The sequence below is a fragment of the Schistocerca piceifrons genome, chromosome 5 (genome assembly GCF_021461385.2).
Source record: "Schistocerca piceifrons isolate TAMUIC-IGC-003096 chromosome 5, iqSchPice1.1, whole genome shotgun sequence".
Taxonomy (NCBI): Eukaryota; Metazoa; Arthropoda; class Insecta; order Orthoptera; family Acrididae; genus Schistocerca; species Schistocerca piceifrons.
Window position 1 is genome coordinate 159650223 of NC_060142.1, and position 20147 is coordinate 159670369.

Consider the following 20147-nt stretch of genomic DNA (forward strand, 5'->3'; position numbering starts at 1 on the left):
GACACGTTCTGCTGAGTCGAGATTCACTCCATTCATCATAAACGTAGGACTGTTCGTTAGTTCATCTGGGGTTTCAGAAGACTTCGAAGACCACGAGACATGCAGAAAATAGACTCATATCAGTGGATACACCATCATTCCAAGTCTTAACCCACATTACAGGTGCTCAATATGGGCACTGTTTGTGGCATGGTAAACCTCAATATATGTTTGTCGCTCATTCCCTGTGTTAGGGCCGACAAAACTTACACAAAAAGTTTGCTTTTCAGTGCCAAGTACGACCGTCGTTGAGTCTGACATAATTCCGTAAAATGGAGTTTTTTTATTTGCTGTACTATGTTTCGCTGGACCATGTGAGCCATAATTTCCAGTATTTCGTTTTCTATTGCTCGCGCCTGCCAAATGTTGCGTGCTTCAGCAGGACCTTCAGTTCTCGTACGCCATTCTTCCTCTCATCGAGAGGACCGTTTCATGACCTGGCAGTGTTTTCCGTCGCGCAGAGTAGAGCCGCGTGGCCTAGGACGTCCTGCCAAGACTAGTTATGTTGTGACTTGGCAAGACAGCCAAGTCACTACGAGAGGAAGCCGAAAGGCACGCGCTTAAGCTCACGCAGGCTGGCGCGAGGTCTGGAACAGTTAAGGGAATTAATAGTAGCAAATAAAGTACGTAGTTGATGTAATACTTAACTTTAATCCATAATTGGAGAACATCGCTCTTGACGGTACATGTTTTATAATTTCAATATTAACTGGTAATGGCGCCTTGCTAGGTCGTAGCGAATGACGTAGCTGAAGGCTATGCTAACTATCGTCTCGGCAATTGAGAGCGTATTTGTCAGTGTAGCATCGCTAGCAAAGTCGGCTGTACAACTGGGGCGAGTGCTAGTAAGTCTCTCTAGACCTGCCGTGTGATGGCGCTCGGTCTGCAATCACTGACAGTGGCGACACGCGGGTCCGACGTATACTAACGGACCGCGGCCGATTTAAAGGCTACCACCTAGCAAGTGTGGTGTCTGGCGGTGACACCACAAGTTAGATTTACAGTGTTTTCCTGTTCGACTCAGTAACCTGAGTGAACTGACAGTTACCAGTATAGCGGTTCGGGCTTTCTCATAATTGGCCAGCAGATGTCGCTGGACGATCACATGTGTGCTGTTTTCATGTTGCTGAATAACTACAGTAGACCCTCACTGGAAAAAAATCTTCTTGTTTGTTTGAATTTTCCTGTAGGCAGTTTCGACTTCGAAGGGGAGGGCGGGGGGCAAGGAGAGAAGGCTAGTGCATCACCCACCCCCCACCCACGTCACACCATTTGTTGCTAACAACCGTATGATTATAGTTAGATCGTAAAGCAGAAAGAACGTAGTGTGTCTGTGTGGCAGCCATTTTTCAATCCTGTAGCTAGTTTTTGTGACTACTCTTTCTTGGTCGGAGGTGCCTCAGACGCATATGATAGATACTAGAATGAGATTTTCACTTTGCAGCGGAGTGTGCGCTGATATGAAACTTCCTGGAAGATTAAACATGTGCGCCTGACCGAGACTCGAACTCGGGACCTTTGCCTTTCGCGGGCAATTGCTCTACCGACTGAGCTATCCAAGCACCACTCACGGCCCGTCCTCACAGCTTTACTCCTGCCAGTACCTCGTCTCCTACCTTCCAAACTCATTCTGGAAACATCCTCCAGGCTGTGGCTAAGCCATGTCTCCGCAATATCCTTTCTTTCAGGAGTGCTAGTTCTGTAGGGTTCGCAGGAGAGCTTATGTTAAGTTTGGAAGGTAGGAGACGAGGTACTGGCGGAAGTAAAGCTGTGAGGACGCCGCGTGAGTCGTGCTTGGGTAGCTCAGTCGGTAGAGCACTTGCCCGCGAAAGGCAAAGGTCACGAGTTCGATTCTCGGTCCGGTGTACAGTTTTAATCTGCCAGGAAGTTTCATAATAGAAACTGTTTATTTCCTATCGAACTTGTTGCAATGAATGCAGTCAGGAGCTCCAATTCATTTTATATGAATGCGTGGTGTCTCATCTTCGGACAAGTCCGAAAAAACAGACACCACACAGAATCCGCAGCTGTGATTCATTATATGTAAATTGAGAGTGATGAGTGGGAGAAAGGAAAGGAAAGGGAGGGTATCATTGCTGTCAGCTGCATCGGGACATTACGCAGAATCAGTGGTGACAAGCGAAAATGTGTATCGGGCCGGGATTCGCACTCAGGATCTCCTGCTTACTAAGCAGGTGTGGTAACCACTGCGTCATCTGTGACACACCATTGTCACAATTGCGCGGAATATCTCGGCACGGCTATGGCTGATTCCCATTCCCATCGACTGCCACCTATCCACAGTCCTGTCTATTTCCTCCATGTTCACTACTCTGAGATTCCGTAGTTGTACGGCAAAGTGGGCATGGCCTCACTCTGCAGTGTTGCCAGATTTATTCAAGATGGGCATCTAAGATGGCGGCCACAAATGTGGCAGTGTCGCAGTGGCGTCATGGTACGAAGGAAAATTGGTCAATTGGGTTACCTCCGCTAACCTAACCCCCACCTCTCACCTTCTCTCCATCAAATGGAAATAGGTGGGAAAAGGACTCTGTGGTGGGCTACTGGTTAGGAAAGATGTAAGTATGGATTGTTTACGTAAACAACTTGAGTTGTCATAGACAGCAGCGCCATCTACTGTGTTCACCAAGAGATCCACAATACAACTGACCTAGTTCACAGCACCTCCATCAGAGGGCATTGTCGGCCCTCCCTGCAATGCGCTCTCCCGCACACCAGCCAGAATAGTCCTAAGAAAGAAGCTACATATATTTATCCCTGTGCTTACAATTAAATATTGCGATTGCTACCTCAATCTGTCAACAGTCGACATTCAGGGAAGTATCGGAAATATCCCCTCCTGACGACTGTGGCTCTGGAAATATCAGACTCAGTAACATTCATATGACTGGAGATAATTTTTCATCATTAATTTTTACCATCCAACAGAGAATAAAAAACAAAAAACTATTAATAAACTCCGCTAAAACCATATGGTAAAGAACTCAATGAGTTATTACCATGCCTCTGAATTGTGTTGTATATATTGAAACCAAATATAGTCTGAATGCTGGGATTGAGCATATGTGGCAATCCTGTTAAATATATAGTTATTGATCCACTCAGTGGTCGAAGTCATCTGGACAGATCAGTGTAAAGTTTCGTCGCCTGTGTTGTAGGAGGACCATATATCACAGACTAACAGTCGCAAGAGAGGGTCTCTGTGCTGTTGTTATTTAATACATTTTTTTTTGTGCTGCAACACATCCGTGCAATGTGTTACTATAGCTTTGTACACTAGCTTACATTTTTTCCACCATGACTTCGAGGTCTGTGTCAGGTTATAAACTGACTTTAAAACATTTCGATTCACTGTCTCCCACAGGAAACTAGACATCAAGCAGTATAATTTATGTTGCTGCTGCTGCCACAACACACACACAGGTTGATTTTAAATAAAAAAACAGTTGTGGTGTATGGAAACTGGAAGACTTTTGCTGCATTGTGGAGCGTTTCCAAACAGCTGTGGGAAGGTGATTGATGGCCTGTACATTTAAACTCATCTTTCACAGTGACGGGGTAGCAGATGGCTTGGTGCTCCATTTCAACTGATTCCTCATGTTGCAACCATGTACGTGATCACTGTTTCGGTGCTAGCCATCCCCGGAAGGTGTTGCCCTCTATCAAGACTCTCCCCTCCTCTCAAACAAGTGATATTATTCAGTCATTATGTAGTAATCAACAGTGTGCCAGTGAACGGATGGGATGGGAAAGTCACTGTCGATGTACTGTAACAAGGAGCAAAGTTGATAGTGCGATGATCAATTTTAGCAATTTTACCGTAATTTCAATGCTGACGAATGGTGCCACAGCATGCTTCCCAATTTCCGTATCATTGCTAAAACTGCCTCTCCTCTACTTTGCGAGTATCATATACTAGATTGTGAATGTAGATAGAGAACTGTGCACTATGTCCACTCGTTGTTAATTTTCGAACGTATACACCAAAGTACACCGGACAGCGATCTACATATTTCGAGCACTTTGATCATAGCTCGTAATTTATGATTATGATTACTCATCTTTCTCTGTATGGATGGGACTCACAGAGCATCCTAGTACTATGTAGATGAAAGTCACAGAGCATTCTTGTATTCTTAGGATAATGTTGGAGACTGAAAGATCTCCTTGTACTATGTTTGACTCCTCCCTGCGACAGTCACCGATTAAATTTGCAGCTGACCAGAAGTAGACTACTATATTTTACATCTCTTGAAGGACAGAGCAAGCCGAGTCAGTAACTGCTGTTCCACACCAATCTTACCCCCAGCATCCATCCAAGTGCACAAAATCTCTCCAGATGCGCATATGTCGAGCAGGTTAGCATCCCTTATCGGTGTATAGTAAATATGAAAGTGTTGTGATGATGTAACAGTCGGTTAAGAAGAAGAAAACGCCTGGTTTTCATGCATGGTGGAGCTCCATACGGATGGAATTTGAAGAATTTTACGTAAATAAACTGCGCTATCAGTTCTAAAGTATTGTTCTAGTGTGTGGTGTCAGTACCAAGAATGTATTGGTAAGAGAGAACAAACACATGCACTTCTAAGACTACACGGTTCTCCACTTAAAACACGCTAAAATGCAGCGCGGTAATATTCCAATGCAAGAAATTTATTTTCAATGTATGACATACATTATCCTTGCAACTTTCTCTTAGGTAAACTATGGTGAGAAACTGTAAAATGAAAAATAAATAATTTATTGAAACATCGATTCTTGTGATAAATGCACAGTACAGCTTTCCAGAGGTGTATAGCGTCCACTGTTGACGTCCGATCACGGTTCAAAATGGTTCAAATGGCTCTGAGCACTATGGGACTTAACATCTGTGGTCATCAGTCCCCTAGAACTTAGAACTACTTAATCCTAACTAACCTAAGGACATCACACACATCCATGTCCGAGGCAGGATTCGAACCTGCGACCGTAGCGGTCGCGCGGTTCCAGACTGAAGCGCCTAGAACCGCTCGGTCACCTGCGGCCGGCTCCGATCACGGTTCAGAAATTATACTATGGTCGCATCCGTCCTATAGAAAATGATCGTTAGTAACGGAGAGTACCTCTTACAAGGAAATAGATGAATGCTAAGCAGCGGCGTTTGAAATGTGAAATTACAGGCCATTATCTCTGTAAACAGGGCATCTGTCAGGCAAATATATACACAGGGATTGCAGTGATTCAGAAACACCTATCGCTAACATAGAATCATCCTAGTTATGAAACTGAAGTCTCGATTTTATACCCAAGATGCGACAGGGGAATGGATACATCGCATAAATCTTCGTTCGTTTAGAGAAATGTGTCGAAACAGGATGGTTATATTTCATCAACAAGAGATGGAAGTTCTCTAATGACCGGGAGGTTTACTGATAACGATCGCAAGTAGACAGTGCTCTAGGACACACACAGAACACGCGGCTGTATACGAGTCGAACACAGGCTATGCCAAACAACTGATGCATTCTGACAGAACAACGGAAAAATGGTTAAATGACCTGCAGCAACATCTCTCTCTCTCTCTCTCCCTCTAGAACGCATCATGAGTCTACCATTAAATCACACCTCGTTACAGCTCCATCTTAACCGATCACTCCATCCACTTTCTGTCATCATTTAACGCAGATGCTAGTCAGTTTAGAGGCAGATGGTTCTCTTTTTTCCAGGAAAGCTTCAAAGACACCAATAAACTCGTGTATATCACTATTACCTCAATAGACATACAGTAGAATGTCGCCATAGAGCAACTGTTTGTTAACTGGCACCGCAAGGTTGTGATTGGTGGAGAGTTCAAAATGTTCAAATGTGTGTGAAATCTTATGGGACTTAACTGCTAAGGTCATCAGTCCCTAAGCTTACACACTACTTAATCTAAATTATCCTAAGGACAAACACACACACCCATGCCCGAGGGAGGACTCGAACCTCCGTCGGGACTGGTGGAGAGTACAGAGAAGCACATTGTAAATACTGTTTGTTGGAGTTTAAAACACCTAATCAGTCCTGCACAGTGTCCAACACGCGACCTGTTTGGTAGTAGTATATTGCAGTCCCACAACGCTCTTTAGCCAAGGACACATAGCGTTCCACGGTTCGGCGGCCGGTGACCCGCGGTGGCTGCCGGCCCGCGCCACACGTTCAGGGCGCGCGCTCGGGCATGCGACAATCCTAAAGCCGTCGGCACACGGACCGTGCGTCTGAACGTTGAGCGAGCCGAGTCTCTGACGTCATAGCGCGGAATAACACGTTCGGGAGTATTCCCGAACTGCAAGGCAACATCTAGCAGGTCAAATATTCTGAGCGTGCATCTGAGCGTTGACCAGTGAGATGACACAACGCCAACTACGTCACACGCACGCCATCTCCCTTCAGCACAGAGTTGTGAGGCGCCATATTGGCACTCATTTCAAACCTATACGTATATGTGCCGTTTCTGAGCCCCAGCAAATTGAGAATCACTCGAAAACCTGTTGTTAACTGTGTGATTCGTTGCAAAAAAATAACGAGAAACATCTTATTCGTGGTAAAAGTATTATTGTAACTTGTGTGTTATGAGAGTATGCCATTTGAAGGCAACGACACACTGACGATCCACCAAAAACGCATTTTTCTTGGTACAGTTTGTTATAATTAAATTTAAATTAGTAACATAGGTACGAGTAAAGCTTTTAGCAACTGGCAATACCCTAGATATGGCTACGCTAGGTTTGTTGTTAGTTTAGCACAGTGAGTAGCGTTAACGACTTCTACCAACATGCATGAAATGCGATGGTTTGCGTCTCGCCACGTCTAATTCCCCCCCCCCCCCCCCCCCGCCCCTTACATTCGCGTAATAGGTTCTGACGCATTATTCAAAATGGTTCAAGTGGCTCTGAGCACTATGGGACTTAACTTCTGAGGTCATCAGTCCCCTAGAACTTAGAACTACTTAAACCTACCTAACCTAAGGACGTCACACATATCCATGCCCGAGGCAGGATTCGAACCTGCGACCGCAGCGGTCGCGCGGTTCCAGACTGTAGCGCCTAGAACTGCTCGGCCACTCCGTCCGGCCTGACGCATTATTAGTTTAATATAAGTATATACTACAGTAACTGATGCTATGTAAATATAAGTTCACCTTTTTATGAGGAGTGAGTTTGTTCGATTGGCTTAATCTACAGGACAGCTTGTGCTACTTGTATAACGATATTTTGCTCCTTTTTGTTTTACGTTTCGTAATTCATATGTTGCAAAAATTCTGCTGCTGGGTAGAAACAGTGATCAAGTAAGAATGACGTTAGGGTTTTACTAAAATTTGGGAATGGTGAAATAATGCTTGTCTTATGTGGAGAACTATTGTTAATTCGTATCGCACTGTTTGTAATAGAACTTTCATAAGCCTGTGTCCTTACTTATTCCACATGGTACTTTCCTTTTCGTCTTAAAACATGTACATGGATATTGAAGTATTTGTGTTTATTACATATGGAATAACGTGACTAGCCTATGGGCAATGGAGGAAATGTGCGTTTTGAAAGAGTTGATGTAGGAATTTTACGCGCACCCGTTTAGTAAACAGTTAGATTTACGAGCTAGAAACATCCCGCCACTGCCGCTGGAGTGCGTTGTGATCGCTTATACCACGCTGGGGCCCATGTATCGTATGCACAAGTCCCATCGTTCCCGAGCGTTTAGCAGCACGTTGAACTCAGCACACTCAACGTTGACGTTCGACAGCACGGTCCGTGTGCCGACGGCTTAAGCGCACTTCCTGTGTCTTGGGAAATACCTCAGCCTTCCTTCTTTGTGACCACGTGAAGGCGACAACAGACCTGAAGCCACTCTGACTTCCTCCCTGAACCATCCGTCACACACAGACCTACAGAAATCATAGCAAACGCAATGCAACTGCGTTCGAGTACAGTGCTGTACTATACCATCAGACCAGAAAAAAGTAATTCATTTGCGCCAAGTGTTGACGAGTATACTATATATACACTCAATTTTAGAATACATGGCGACATGTGACATAAAATTACGAAAGAATTGACCAAAAAATACGTATAAATTAAGGGGAAACATTCACCGAAATGCGGGAATACATCCATGTCTTCTGCTTGGTGTAGACAATTCTTGTATGTGGCAGCAATTCGAGAATTAACAATGAATGGACGTACTGCACAGTCATCTATCTACACTGAAAAGCCAAAGAAACTGGTACACCTGCCTAATATTGTGTAGGGCCCCCGCGAATACGCAGAAATGCCACAACACGACGTGGCATGGACTCAACTAATGTCTGTAGTAGTGCCGGAGGGAACTGACACAATGAGTCCTGCAAGGCTGTCCATAAATCTGTACGAGTACGAGGGGGTTGAGATCTCTTCTGAACAGCACGTTGCAAGGCATCCCAAATGTGCTCAATAATGTTCATGTCTGGAGAGTTTGGTGGTCACCGGAAGTCTTTAAACTCAGAAGACTGTTTTGGTTACACTCTGTAGCAATTATGGACGCCTGCGGTGTCACATTGTCCTGCTGAAATTGCCTAACTCCGTCGGAAGGCACAATAGACATCATTGGATGCAGGTGATCAGACAGGATGCTTACGCACGTGTCACCTGTCAGAGTCATATCTAGACATAACAAAGGTACCATATCACTCTAACTGCAGACGCCACAAACCATTAAAGAGCACCAGCTTGAACAGTATCCTACTGACATGCAGGGTCCATGGATCCATGAGGTTGTTTCCCTACTCGTACACGTCCAACCGCTGATACAATTTGAAATGAGACTCGTCTGACCAGACAACATATTTCCAGTGATCAACAGTCCAATGTCGGCGTTGACGGGCCCAGGCGAGGCGTAAAGCTTTGTGTGGTGCAGTCATGAAGGGTACACGAGAGGGGTATCGGCTCCGAAAGCCCATATCGATGATGTTTCGTTGAATGGTTTGCACGCTGACACTTGTTGATGACCCAACACTGAAATCAGCAGCAATGGCCGGAAGGGTTGCACTTCTGTCACGTTGAGCGATTCTCTTCAGTCGTCGTTGGTCTCGTTCTGGCAAGATCTTTTTCTGGCCGCGGTGATGTCAGAGATTTGATGTTTTGCTCAATTCCTGATATTCACGGTACACTCGTGAAATGATTGTACGGTAAAATCCCAACTTCATCGCTACCTAAGAGATGCTGTGTCCCATTGCTCGTGCGCCGACTATAATATCACGTTCAAAAGCACTTAAATCTTGATAATCTACCATTATAGCAGCAGGAACCGATCTAACAACTGCACCAGACACTTGTTTTCTTATATAGACGTTGGCGACCAAAGCGCCGTATTCTGCCTCTTTACGTATCTCTGTATTTGAATATGCCCGCCTATAGCAGTTTCTTTAGCGCTTCATTGTACATTCACAAATTAGAAGAGAGGCACTTTTAGTGATGATACAGGAATTGGGAAGCGTGCTGTCGTGTCATTGGTCGGCTTTGAAATTACGGTAAAATTGCTAAAATTGATCGCACTATCAACTTCGTTCCTTGTTACAGTACATCGACAGTGTCTTTCCCATCCCATCCATCCATTGGTACACTGCTGATTGACACATAATGACTGACGGATATCACTTGTTTGAGATAGAGGAAGAGCCTTGGTGGAGGGGCAACACCTTCTGGGGATGGCTAGCACCGAAACACTGGTCGCATACATGACAGCAATATAAGAAATCAGTCGAAACTGAGCACCAAGCCATCTGCTACCCCGTCACTGTGAAAGATGAGTTTAAATGTACAGGTCATCGATCACCTTCACACAGCTGTTTGGAAACGCTCCACAATGCAGCAAAAGTCTTCCAGTTTCCATATGCTGCAATTTTTTTTATTTAAAATCATCCTGTGTGTGTGTGTTGTGGCAGCAGCAGCAACATAATTTACCCCGCTTGATGTCTAGTTTTCTGTGAGCGCCAATGAATCGAAACGTGTGAATGTCATTTTAGAACCTGACACAGCCGTTGAAGTCGTGGTGAAAAAAAAAAAACGAACAAATCATAATGTGGGATGGTGTACAAAGCTGTAGTAATACATTGTACATTGTGTGCACGTGTTACAGCAGGAAAAAAAAATGTACCAAAGAACAACAACACAGAGACCCTCTCTAGCGACTGTTAGTCTGTGATATATGGTCCTCCTACAACACAGGCGACGAGACTTTACACTGATCTGCGCAGGTGACTTCGACAACTGAGTGGACCAATAGCTATATAGTTAACAGGATCGCCACATATGCTCGATGCCAGCAAGCAGATGGTATTTGTTTCCGATATATATATATATATATATATATATATATATATATTACAGTGGCAAGTAATACCTTATGGATTTATCTGCTGTATGATGTTAGTAGAGTTTTTTATAGTTTGTAGTTTTTTATTCTGTGCTGGATGGTTCAATATAATGATGATGGAGAGAATGTTTGGGTGACAGACGTGAATCTACCCTGAGGGACGCAGATGTACTTTAGACAGCAGTATGTGTATGTAGTTTGGAGACGCACTGCAATGCAGTAGCAAAATCCTTGTCCTTCTTCCAGATACAATACTGTCCTTTTCTACTACTATCTCGTGTTTTTGCAGAAAGCTTCGTTTTGACTCTGGCTTTACACATCGTATACAGTTGGTGGATTTATAACATTCTCCCATTTCCACCGAGTGGTCAAAAAGGACAGTCCTGTCATAAATAGAAAAAGGTGACTCGTTCAGAGATATGAGAGTGCCACGAATATGATTCACTAGTGGCTGTAATCATTCAAAGACATCTCCGTAGGACCAAACGGAGGTATGTGGTTGAATGGAAAGACTTGATTCCAAATCGGAGACAACATTTCTACCAGAAGGCGTAAAACTATAGATCTGGAAATCCAGTGCACATTTCTTACAACCTCAATCAAGTGTTGAATTTTTTTTAAAGTGATTTGTCGCATAGCATACCATCTATTGAATGTGATCATTTTCAATCAACCATCGTCTACAACTCAGAGGATACATCACAGAACCTCTGACATGGCATCGGTATAGAATGTGTTACAAATACCGGAGAAATATCTAGCAGTGGCATGAGGGAATTGAAAACACTGGCTACACACCACGTCATTTAGCCTTATCACTTTCTAAATTCGGTACTTTTATTTCGAGCTTACACCGCTGGTGACGGTCTGTTAATAGACACCCCTCAATCACCTCCTGTATTCAATGTCGCTATATTTGTGTCGAATATCACTTCATTTTGAAGGAGTACCATATCTCGATTTATAAAGCTTGTACAAGTTTAAACAAAGATATCATTAATGATACTCGTGTTCACCTGTAGAAACTGGACCGCTTGTGACAGTAACATAGTCGCTACGATTGTATTTTTAGCATCTGGTGGTTTGTAAGACGATTATGTCTCTCTTCCTAAGACACACTGGTACCACTCACAAGGCAAACATGAGAAATGTCGATCCATCACGGATTTTCGCTCAATATTATTTGGTGTCACCAGCATTCAGTTATTGGCGAAGTATTGTACTTAGTAGGGGATGTGTTATAGATTTGCTGTGATCAGCAGCCTTATAAAGTATGTCTGTGTTCTGACATGCGCAAAGTTAATGGCTTTGTCGGATCATAAGGATGGTACGGATTTGATGTGGAAAATTGCAATAGCCGTAAGCGGAATGAGATGTTTTGACATGTAAAATTATGCCCAGTCATAAGAATGCTACTGATTTTGATGTTTCCAGAGCCACAGACGTCAGGAGGGGGTATTTCCGATACTTCCCTGACTATCGATTGTCGTCAGATTGAGGCAGCAATCGTAATATTTAATTGTAAATACAGGTATAAAATATATGTGGCTTGTTTCTTAGGACGATTCTGACTGGTATGTAGGAGCACGCGTTGCAGCGGTAGCCTGTGGCCGGAACAGTTGACGTTTCTGGCTTATGGCGGACTGGAGAGTCCAGCTGGGATTCAGGAATGCAACTGACCTAACTGTGTGGCCCTCTAGGTGGCTGATAATGAACTAAAACTCAATATTTGTGGGGCAGCCTTCGTGATCGCATGTGTTCTCTACAGAAATTTGAGCAGCTTCAGTACAGGCGCCGGTCGGTGTGGCCGAGCGGTTCAAAAAAGTGGTTCAAATGGCTCTGAGCACTATGGGACTCAACTTCTGAGGTCATTAGTCTCCTAGAACTTAGAACTAGTTAAACCTAACTAACCTAAGGACATCACACACATCCATGCCCGAAGCAGGATTCGAACCTGCGACCGTAGCGGTCTCGCGGTTCCAGACTGCAGCGCCTAGAACCGCACGGCCACTTCGGCCGGCCGGCCGAGCGGTTCAAAAATGTTCATATGTGTGTGAAATCTTATGGGACTTAACTGCTTAGGTCATCAGTCCCTAAGCTTACACACTACTTAACCTAAATTATCCTAAGGACAAACACACACACCCATGCCCGAGGGAGGACTCGAACCTCCGCCGGGACCAGCCGCACAGTCCATGACTTCAGCGCCCTAGACTCAACCGGTTCTAGGCGCTTCAGTCTGGAACCACTCGACCTCTATGGTCGCAGGTTCGTATCCTGCCTCGGGTATAGATGTGTATGATGTCCTTAGGTTAGTTAGATTTAAATAGTTCTAAGTTCTAGGGGACTGATGACCTCAGATGTTAAGTCCCATAGTGCTCAGAGCCGTTTGGACCATTTGAATCAGTACAGGCAGTGTTTGCACTGAAGAGTTACTCCCTCGCATTTAAATTGTCCAACTGACTGCTGCTACAAATTTCCCATCTTTATTTCGTTGAGAGAACATCGATTGTGGTGCGTGTTGTATGCATTTGGATGGTGAAAGATGGGTGGAAGAAATGTATGCCAGTTCTCTAAACATTGACTTTGTAAAGTACAATGGTGATATGGAATCCGTTATATCATTGACGAGGGTGGAACTATCAGTTTCCTCTATTTTTTCGAGTTTTCACGAAAAGATCTTCATAGACGAGTTAGTTTCTAGTTACTCAGTGGTTTGCGGCACATTCCATCTCGCTGCACCTCGCTAAAGTTTCGGGTTTCTAGAGGTATAATTTCCGCACTTTATCTTCAGATTTATACGGTGAATGTGATCGGCAGCAAATTGCTATGTGCTTGATATTGAGAACTATCACGTAAATGACATGATATTCTGGCAAACTACGTGAGAATACATATGTTCTTGTAACCCCAGAGAAATTCTTGTAGAAAGCATGGTAGAAAGCAAGCAAGCAAGCAGGATGGGGCCAGAAACAGTAACGTCTTTGTGCCAAGGGGAACCAACCCAACCTTTGAACACCAGTTCAGAGAGTGACCACAGCCCGCTGAGGGCGCTCTGATCGCGTGTCTGGGCAACGTGAGTGGAGGCAGTTGACTTACGGATGTTGGCCACGATGGATAATTGCCCGACCTCACGGGAAATATCTAGTGCTGCGAGAAATATCTACGGTGCATGCTCTTATATGTGCAAGTGTCTGGTGATCGAAAGCTATCTGCAGGATGTAGAAGTGATGATGTTGTATGGTGCAGGATACGAATTGTGTTTACTACATCGATATGATATATGATGCTCTAGCAAAGTTGGAGATTGGTTTCATGCTGAAAAATTCAAGCTTTCCTCGACAGTAGCAGAGAAGTGTAATTGAGGACGTGTCTTTGGCGATAGTTCCCATATTTCTCGATCTATAGACCAATTTTGTATTGTTTAACAGTCTGTGCAATGTGAGTGCTGCATGTTTTTTGTCGATTTGCAACAAATAGCTTTGCTATTTAAAGTCTCGTAATTTATCTGTATGTAGAAAAATGAGCAGACAGTGCTCCGAGATCGACAGGAGTTTGGCGTGTTTCCCATCGAAAAATTCAAACATTCCTCGACAGTAGCAGAGCAGTGTAACTGGGGAAGTGTCTTTGGCGATAGTTTTCGTAGTTCATGATTTGTGGATTAGTTCTGCAGGGTTTAACTGTCAGTGCAATATGACTGCTGTATGTTTTTTTCGATCTGTACAAAATAATTTTGCCACTGAATGTCTCGTCTACAGAACATGACGGTCTGTGCTTCCATGCCACCAGTAGCAGCAGCGGTTTGGTGAGTAAATTTAGTAAGAGCCAATCATAATGCTCAATTACAAGACAGCCATTGTGCGGGGCATGGGGGCCTCTACACATTGGTTTGAACAAGACGGGTGCAAGGTATCTGCGGAAAGTTCCGAGAGTCACGTGATGTCTTCTTCGTTAGAGTGTTCAGAGACAAGTCCTAGCAGACCATCCTCCTCTGGTTCGGTCCAGTGGGATGGTTTCCCCAAGTCGACATTGTGTCTTTCGAGCATGTCTAGACCAGCAGCTGTAGGACATCGAAAATTCACAAATTCCAGCCATTTTTCTCGTCTGTAGCACAGTGCTTCGAATTCTCGTTGTGTAATTGTTCTGATTTTCCCGTCTGTGCCTAGACATCGGTGTGCTTCGAGAAGTGAGGAAAATAACGCCCCTGACAGCAGCAGCAAATGTTAACTAAGCCCACTCACCGTTTCAGAAAAGTAATGAACACCACAGCTGCTGTAGGAGTCAGAAATTTTTTCTCTGCCTTCAAACAAGCAACTAAAACTACAAAAGCGGTGAGCTTCCTGTTTAGATTTACAGAGACTATTTTGACTTCTAAATATCATCATTTTGGTGCATGAAATGAGATATTGCAGCCGATATCGGTTTCGGGATCTATTTCCCACAAAAGAGTGTATAGTGTCTCAGGGAGATTTCACAACTGAGCACCGATTTTTAGAGTCCTTGTTCGTATGGGTGTGTATACAATCACAAAATTGACGCAGACTACTGTGCAGCGATCTTGTTTGAAGAAAGTGTGTATTTAGAGACATATTCAGCTGAATTTAGTAACTACTGAAGCGGCCCCTACTCGAAGACAGCGGTATTTCCCACAAAAACGCGCGATGTGACTCAGGGATAGTTTCACAAGTGTGTCGCGATCTTTTTAGAGTCCGTATTCAAGTGTGGCGGTATACATCGCGAAATTGAAGCAAACTACTGTGCATCGATCTTTTTAAAGCGCATTTAGAGACATAGTCAATGGTATTTAGTAACTCCTGAAGCAGCTTGTGCCCAAAGACAAGGGTATTTCCCATAAAAGCAGGAAGTGTCTTTGGGACGGTTTCACAAGTGTGTCGCGACGTTTTTAGAGTCTGTGTTCAAGTGTTGCGGTGGTGGTATTCCTCGGAATAAAACGTGCAATAGTTTAAATATTCTCGCATCATCTGCAAAGCTCTATTTCTTTGTGCAGTGGTACATTTAGACCATGTGACATCCCTTGAAGTTATGTATGTGAAAATATTCCACAACAACAGCTGAATCAGTTTATGTTCAACAACAAAGGTGTCTGTACACTGGGTTGGGAAGGAGGTGGAGCGCCGCGGCTATTTCCAATGGCACAGAAAGTGTTTAGCACGCAGCCCTGCGGCTACCATGTGGCTGTGCCATGAGCCGGCGCAATCTCTGCTCGAGTCTCCGTGCCAATTGGAAGAGGTCAAACATCAGAGTGGGTTAAAATCTTGCCTCTCGCGGTTCAGAAGACATACTGACTAGACTTTTATCGAATGATCAACAGTTACACCACACACATTTATCAGTATGACCTGTGAAGCGTAACTTAGTCCCATCCTGCTGCATTGTCATTATTTCATGAAGCGTATTCGTCTTCACCAAATATCTTAGCTATTGACACAATCCTCACATGCATGACTACAGTTAACATACTCCTTTTTTCCAGCGTGGACATCTCATCCATTGAACTCACCAAACAGTTATGTCTGTCCTCCCAGTCCAGCAGCTAGACATTGACTGAGTCCTTTTCCCGCCGTTTTTCCGTAGACCGCGATCTTGGATTATGTCATAGGAGAGGAGAGGGGGAGGGCAGACAGCGTTCCTTAATGGCGGTGCTGTGAACTAGGTCAGTTGTACTGTGGATTTCATGGTGAACACAGCAGGCAGAGTTACTGTCTTTGCCAACTCAAATTGTTTAAATAAACAATGCATACTTACATCCATTCTATCTGTCAGCCCAGTATAGACTGAGTCCTTTTCCCATCAATTTCCAGGTGGTGGGGGAGATGGGGTGAGGGGGGGAGGGGGAGGGTTAGGTTAGTGGAGGTAGCCCAATTGACATATTTTCCCTTCAAAATAAAGACTTACCTCCATCCTACTTGCAGCCCAGTGCAGACTGAGTCCTTTTCCTGCCAATTTCCAGATGGTGGGGGAGATGGGGTGAGGGGGGAGGGGGAGGGTTAGGTTAGTGGAGGTAGCCCAATTGACATATTTTCCCTTCAAAATTTGTTCCCACCAAGACGGCACTTCGACGTTGTCCGAGTCCCACGAGAAAGACAGGCCGCAGCATGTGCGTCACGAAGGTAGGCCTGAGCTCACTCGCTAGCTCAGCTTAGCATATAAAATGCGTCTCTAGACCTGTTTACTCGTGGCTGAGCGCGTACATACTAACGAGAATTGCATCTTCTACTGGAATCTGGTATTATGAAGTCTTACTGATTACTACTTGTACAACAAACCTTAAAATCAATTCTCGACATAAATGGAATAACGGCTTGTTTGTAGTATTTAGTCCCTTCTGCTTAACAGTCCTCATTTTATACAAGATTAGATGCCTTATGCTGCTGATAATCATTTTGACATGATTTTAATTTCGTAGTACCCCAGTACAGCTGTAATAAATTATTAGTAGGCCTATGTACTCTCTATCATTGTAGGACTACTAACAGAAAGACTCCATAATAGCGGATTCTAGAAGAACATGCAATTCTCGTTTGCACGTACACACCTAGCTATGAGTTAACAGGTGTAGAAACGTGGTTTGTCTGCTCAGCTGAACGAGTGAGCGAACTCAAGCCTACCTTCGTGACATATGCACAATGGCCTGTCTTTCTTGTGGACCTTGGATATTCCCACATCTATGGCTACCTTCTTCAATCCGCCATCTTGAATAAATTTGGCAACAATGCAGAATGGGCCATGCTCACTTTGCCCTACTACTGGGGATCACTGCCGTCAGCTGCATTGGGACGTTACGTGGACTTAGTGGCGATGAGTGAAAACGTGTATCTGATCAGGATTTGCACCCGGCATCTCCTGCTTACTAGGCAGGTGCGGTAAGCACTGTGCCATCCGAGACACAACGTAACTGCAAATGTGCGGACCATCTCAGCACGCCTATGGCTGATTCACATTCCCATTGAGCGCCGTCTGTCTGCAGTCCCTGTCCGTCTCCTCCATGTTCTCTAGTCTGAGATTCCCACAGGAGGTCGGACGTATTTGTGGCCTCAGTGAAGAAGATGAATCAATCATATGAATGCATAGTGTCTGTTCTTTTGGACATGTCTGACGTCCTATGGGCATATCATAATAGCGAACGTGAAGGAACTGGACAGGGTCTGCAGATATGTGGTGTTCGATGGGAATGGGAATTAGCTGTGAGACGTGCTGAGATACTCCATGCTGTTGCAATAATGCTGTGTCCAGGTTGGCGCAGTGGTTAACACACTTGGCTAGTCAGCAGGAGATCCCAGGTTCGAATCCTGGTCTTGTACACATTTTCACTCGTCGCCGCTGATTCCGCCTATTGTCCCAATGCAGCTGGCAGCAGTGATCCCCGTCCTTTCCTTTCCTTCCCTTTCTCCGCCTCTCTACCTTCAGTTTACGTCTAGAACACGTCTTCTCAGCCAAGAGTGCTCACAAGACAACAGCGAAGAAACGGCGCTGCATTCCATAAACTTGGCGATTCAGATTGCCAGACGGATGAACACCCGACATATATCTGACAGATAAAATTTCGTCTAACATTAAAACGTTTCCATACCAAATCTAGAATTAAGCGGGATTTGAGCATTCAAAACAGAACAATGAGCAATAAAAAGAAAGTAACTTATCTGTGGACAACCTTGTTCAGAACGTTAGCTAATCTCTTATGTTTCTCTTGCTTCAGGTTGGATGCCTAATGGTTGTGCATACTGCTGCTGCCTTTCCAGTCCAGAAAGAGCCTTTTGGACTGGAGGAATCGATATCCAGTGACTACACAGCACGGACATATTACGCTCAATGGATAAGTGGTGAGCAATCTCCTTACTTATTTGTGGATAGAAAATGCTGTTTGGTAAGACTTTAATTGTGAACGTCTTGAGCTCAGCACTTTGGTTAAACATTTAGTGGTAATTCTAAGAAGCGACGTGAAATGAAACGGTCATGTAAAAACTGTGATAACAGATGCGGACGGAATGTTTATAATTATTAGATGGTTTCTGGATATGGGGAAACATATCAAATCGTATTCGAGACGGGGGAGCGAGAAATTTCAGAGTATTAATCCAGCTCTTGTAGTGTTTCTCAAGTAAGCTTCACAGCAGAAATTGAATTCAGTACAGCAACAGATCGGCACAGCCCATACTAAAACGCTGTAGAGATACTTGGGGAAGTGACATGGGAACGTTTGGGGAAAAGGCGACTTTGTTTTCACGAAAGCTTTTTGGATGAATTGAGGAACTTATTTTAGGATATGGTTATGCAACAGTTCTGTAGCCACAGTTGTGTGTTCTCCTGTGGAAATAAGACAGGAGAGATTAGGGTGCGTACAGAGGCATACACTACATGACCAAAAACATGTGGACACCTATTAGTGGACATGAATTTGGAATGTGTCCATATTTCACCTTTTTGATGGCTTTAACTTCAGAAGAACACTTTCAATGTAGTGACAATGTCTGTAGAGGAATGGTGGCCCATGAATCCTCAAAAGCTGAAATCAGAGAAGGTTGTAATGTCGGATGCTGTGGTCTGGAGTTGACGTTCTAATTCTTCCAAAAGGTGCTCCATTGAGTTCAGATCGGAACTGTGGGTATGCCAGTCTTTTCATGGATGTTAGGGATGTTATTGTCCACAAATGGTTCAAATGGCTCTAAGCACTATGGGACTTAACATCTAAGGTCATCAGTCCCCTAGACTTAGAACTACTTAAACCTGACTAACCTAAGGACATCACACACATCCATGCCCGAGGCAGGATTCGAACCTGCGACCGTAGCAGCAGCGCGGTTTCGGACTGAAGCGCATAGAACCGCTCGGCCACAGCGGCCGGCTATTGACCACAAACTATTGCCTCATAGATGCTATTTTATGACAGGGTGCATTGACAGGCAATTGTGCAAAGAAATGGGAATAGAGCTCCTCAGTGGTATGGCCATATACAGTAAATGCAGCAAGGACGATGGCCAAAAGCAGTCCTGGAGTGGTCGTCCCTGGGAGGTAAGAAGTGTGGACGGTTGTGACTAACATGGAGAGCTGGAGTAATTGTAATGATGAGGGAGAGTGATCCGTAAGAAAGACTACCATGATAGTGAAAGCTGGCGAATGGGAATACAGGGCAACTGCTGAAGAGTGGAAACGCCCTTAAAATTAAGTAAGAAAGCAAGCATCGTCATGCTGATAAAAAGAATCACCGTTTCTGTAGTGTCCTGCGGTCGGCAGGAAAGAACTAATGATCAAGTCTGAACACACTGTATTTAACTAAAACGCGTTCTTGATGGACACTAATTTCCAAACTCAAGAGGAACAAGAAACACGATAATTCTTGTGGTGGCCAAAACCAGATAAAAGTTACAAGACAATGAAAAGAAATAATAACAACCAAAATACTGCACTACATAATTCGAAAGTGGCGTTATGCCCAATAAGCTCCACATTTCTACAGAAGACTACTGCGAGTGTCTGCTGGGCTAGAGCCAGCGTAGCTATTGGCCAGAGCTGTCCTAGCTGTAGGTACACACTGCTGGTTTGACTCTGTTGGCATGCTTATAACAACGATTCTGCAGAGTGCTACACTTAATCACATTGTCGGATATCTGTCACATGGCTTTACATGAAGTAGTGCCATGTTTATGCGGAAGGTCTGTTGATGTTTACATTCACTGGCGACGTTTTGTTATGAGCTCTTGAAG

General features: G+C 44.3%; 1 protein-coding gene across 1 annotated transcript in view; it reads left to right on the forward strand.

Moving 5' to 3' along the window:
- The window catches only part of LOC124798412 (venom dipeptidyl peptidase 4-like), a 254271-nt gene that overhangs the window by 30987 nt on the left and 203137 nt on the right, over positions 1–20147 (forward strand). The window contains exon 2 of the mRNA XM_047261808.1: positions 18143–18266. Coding sequence (XP_047117764.1) covers positions 18143–18266 — 124 coding nt within the window. The remainder of the gene's footprint in view (positions 1–18142; positions 18267–20147) is intronic.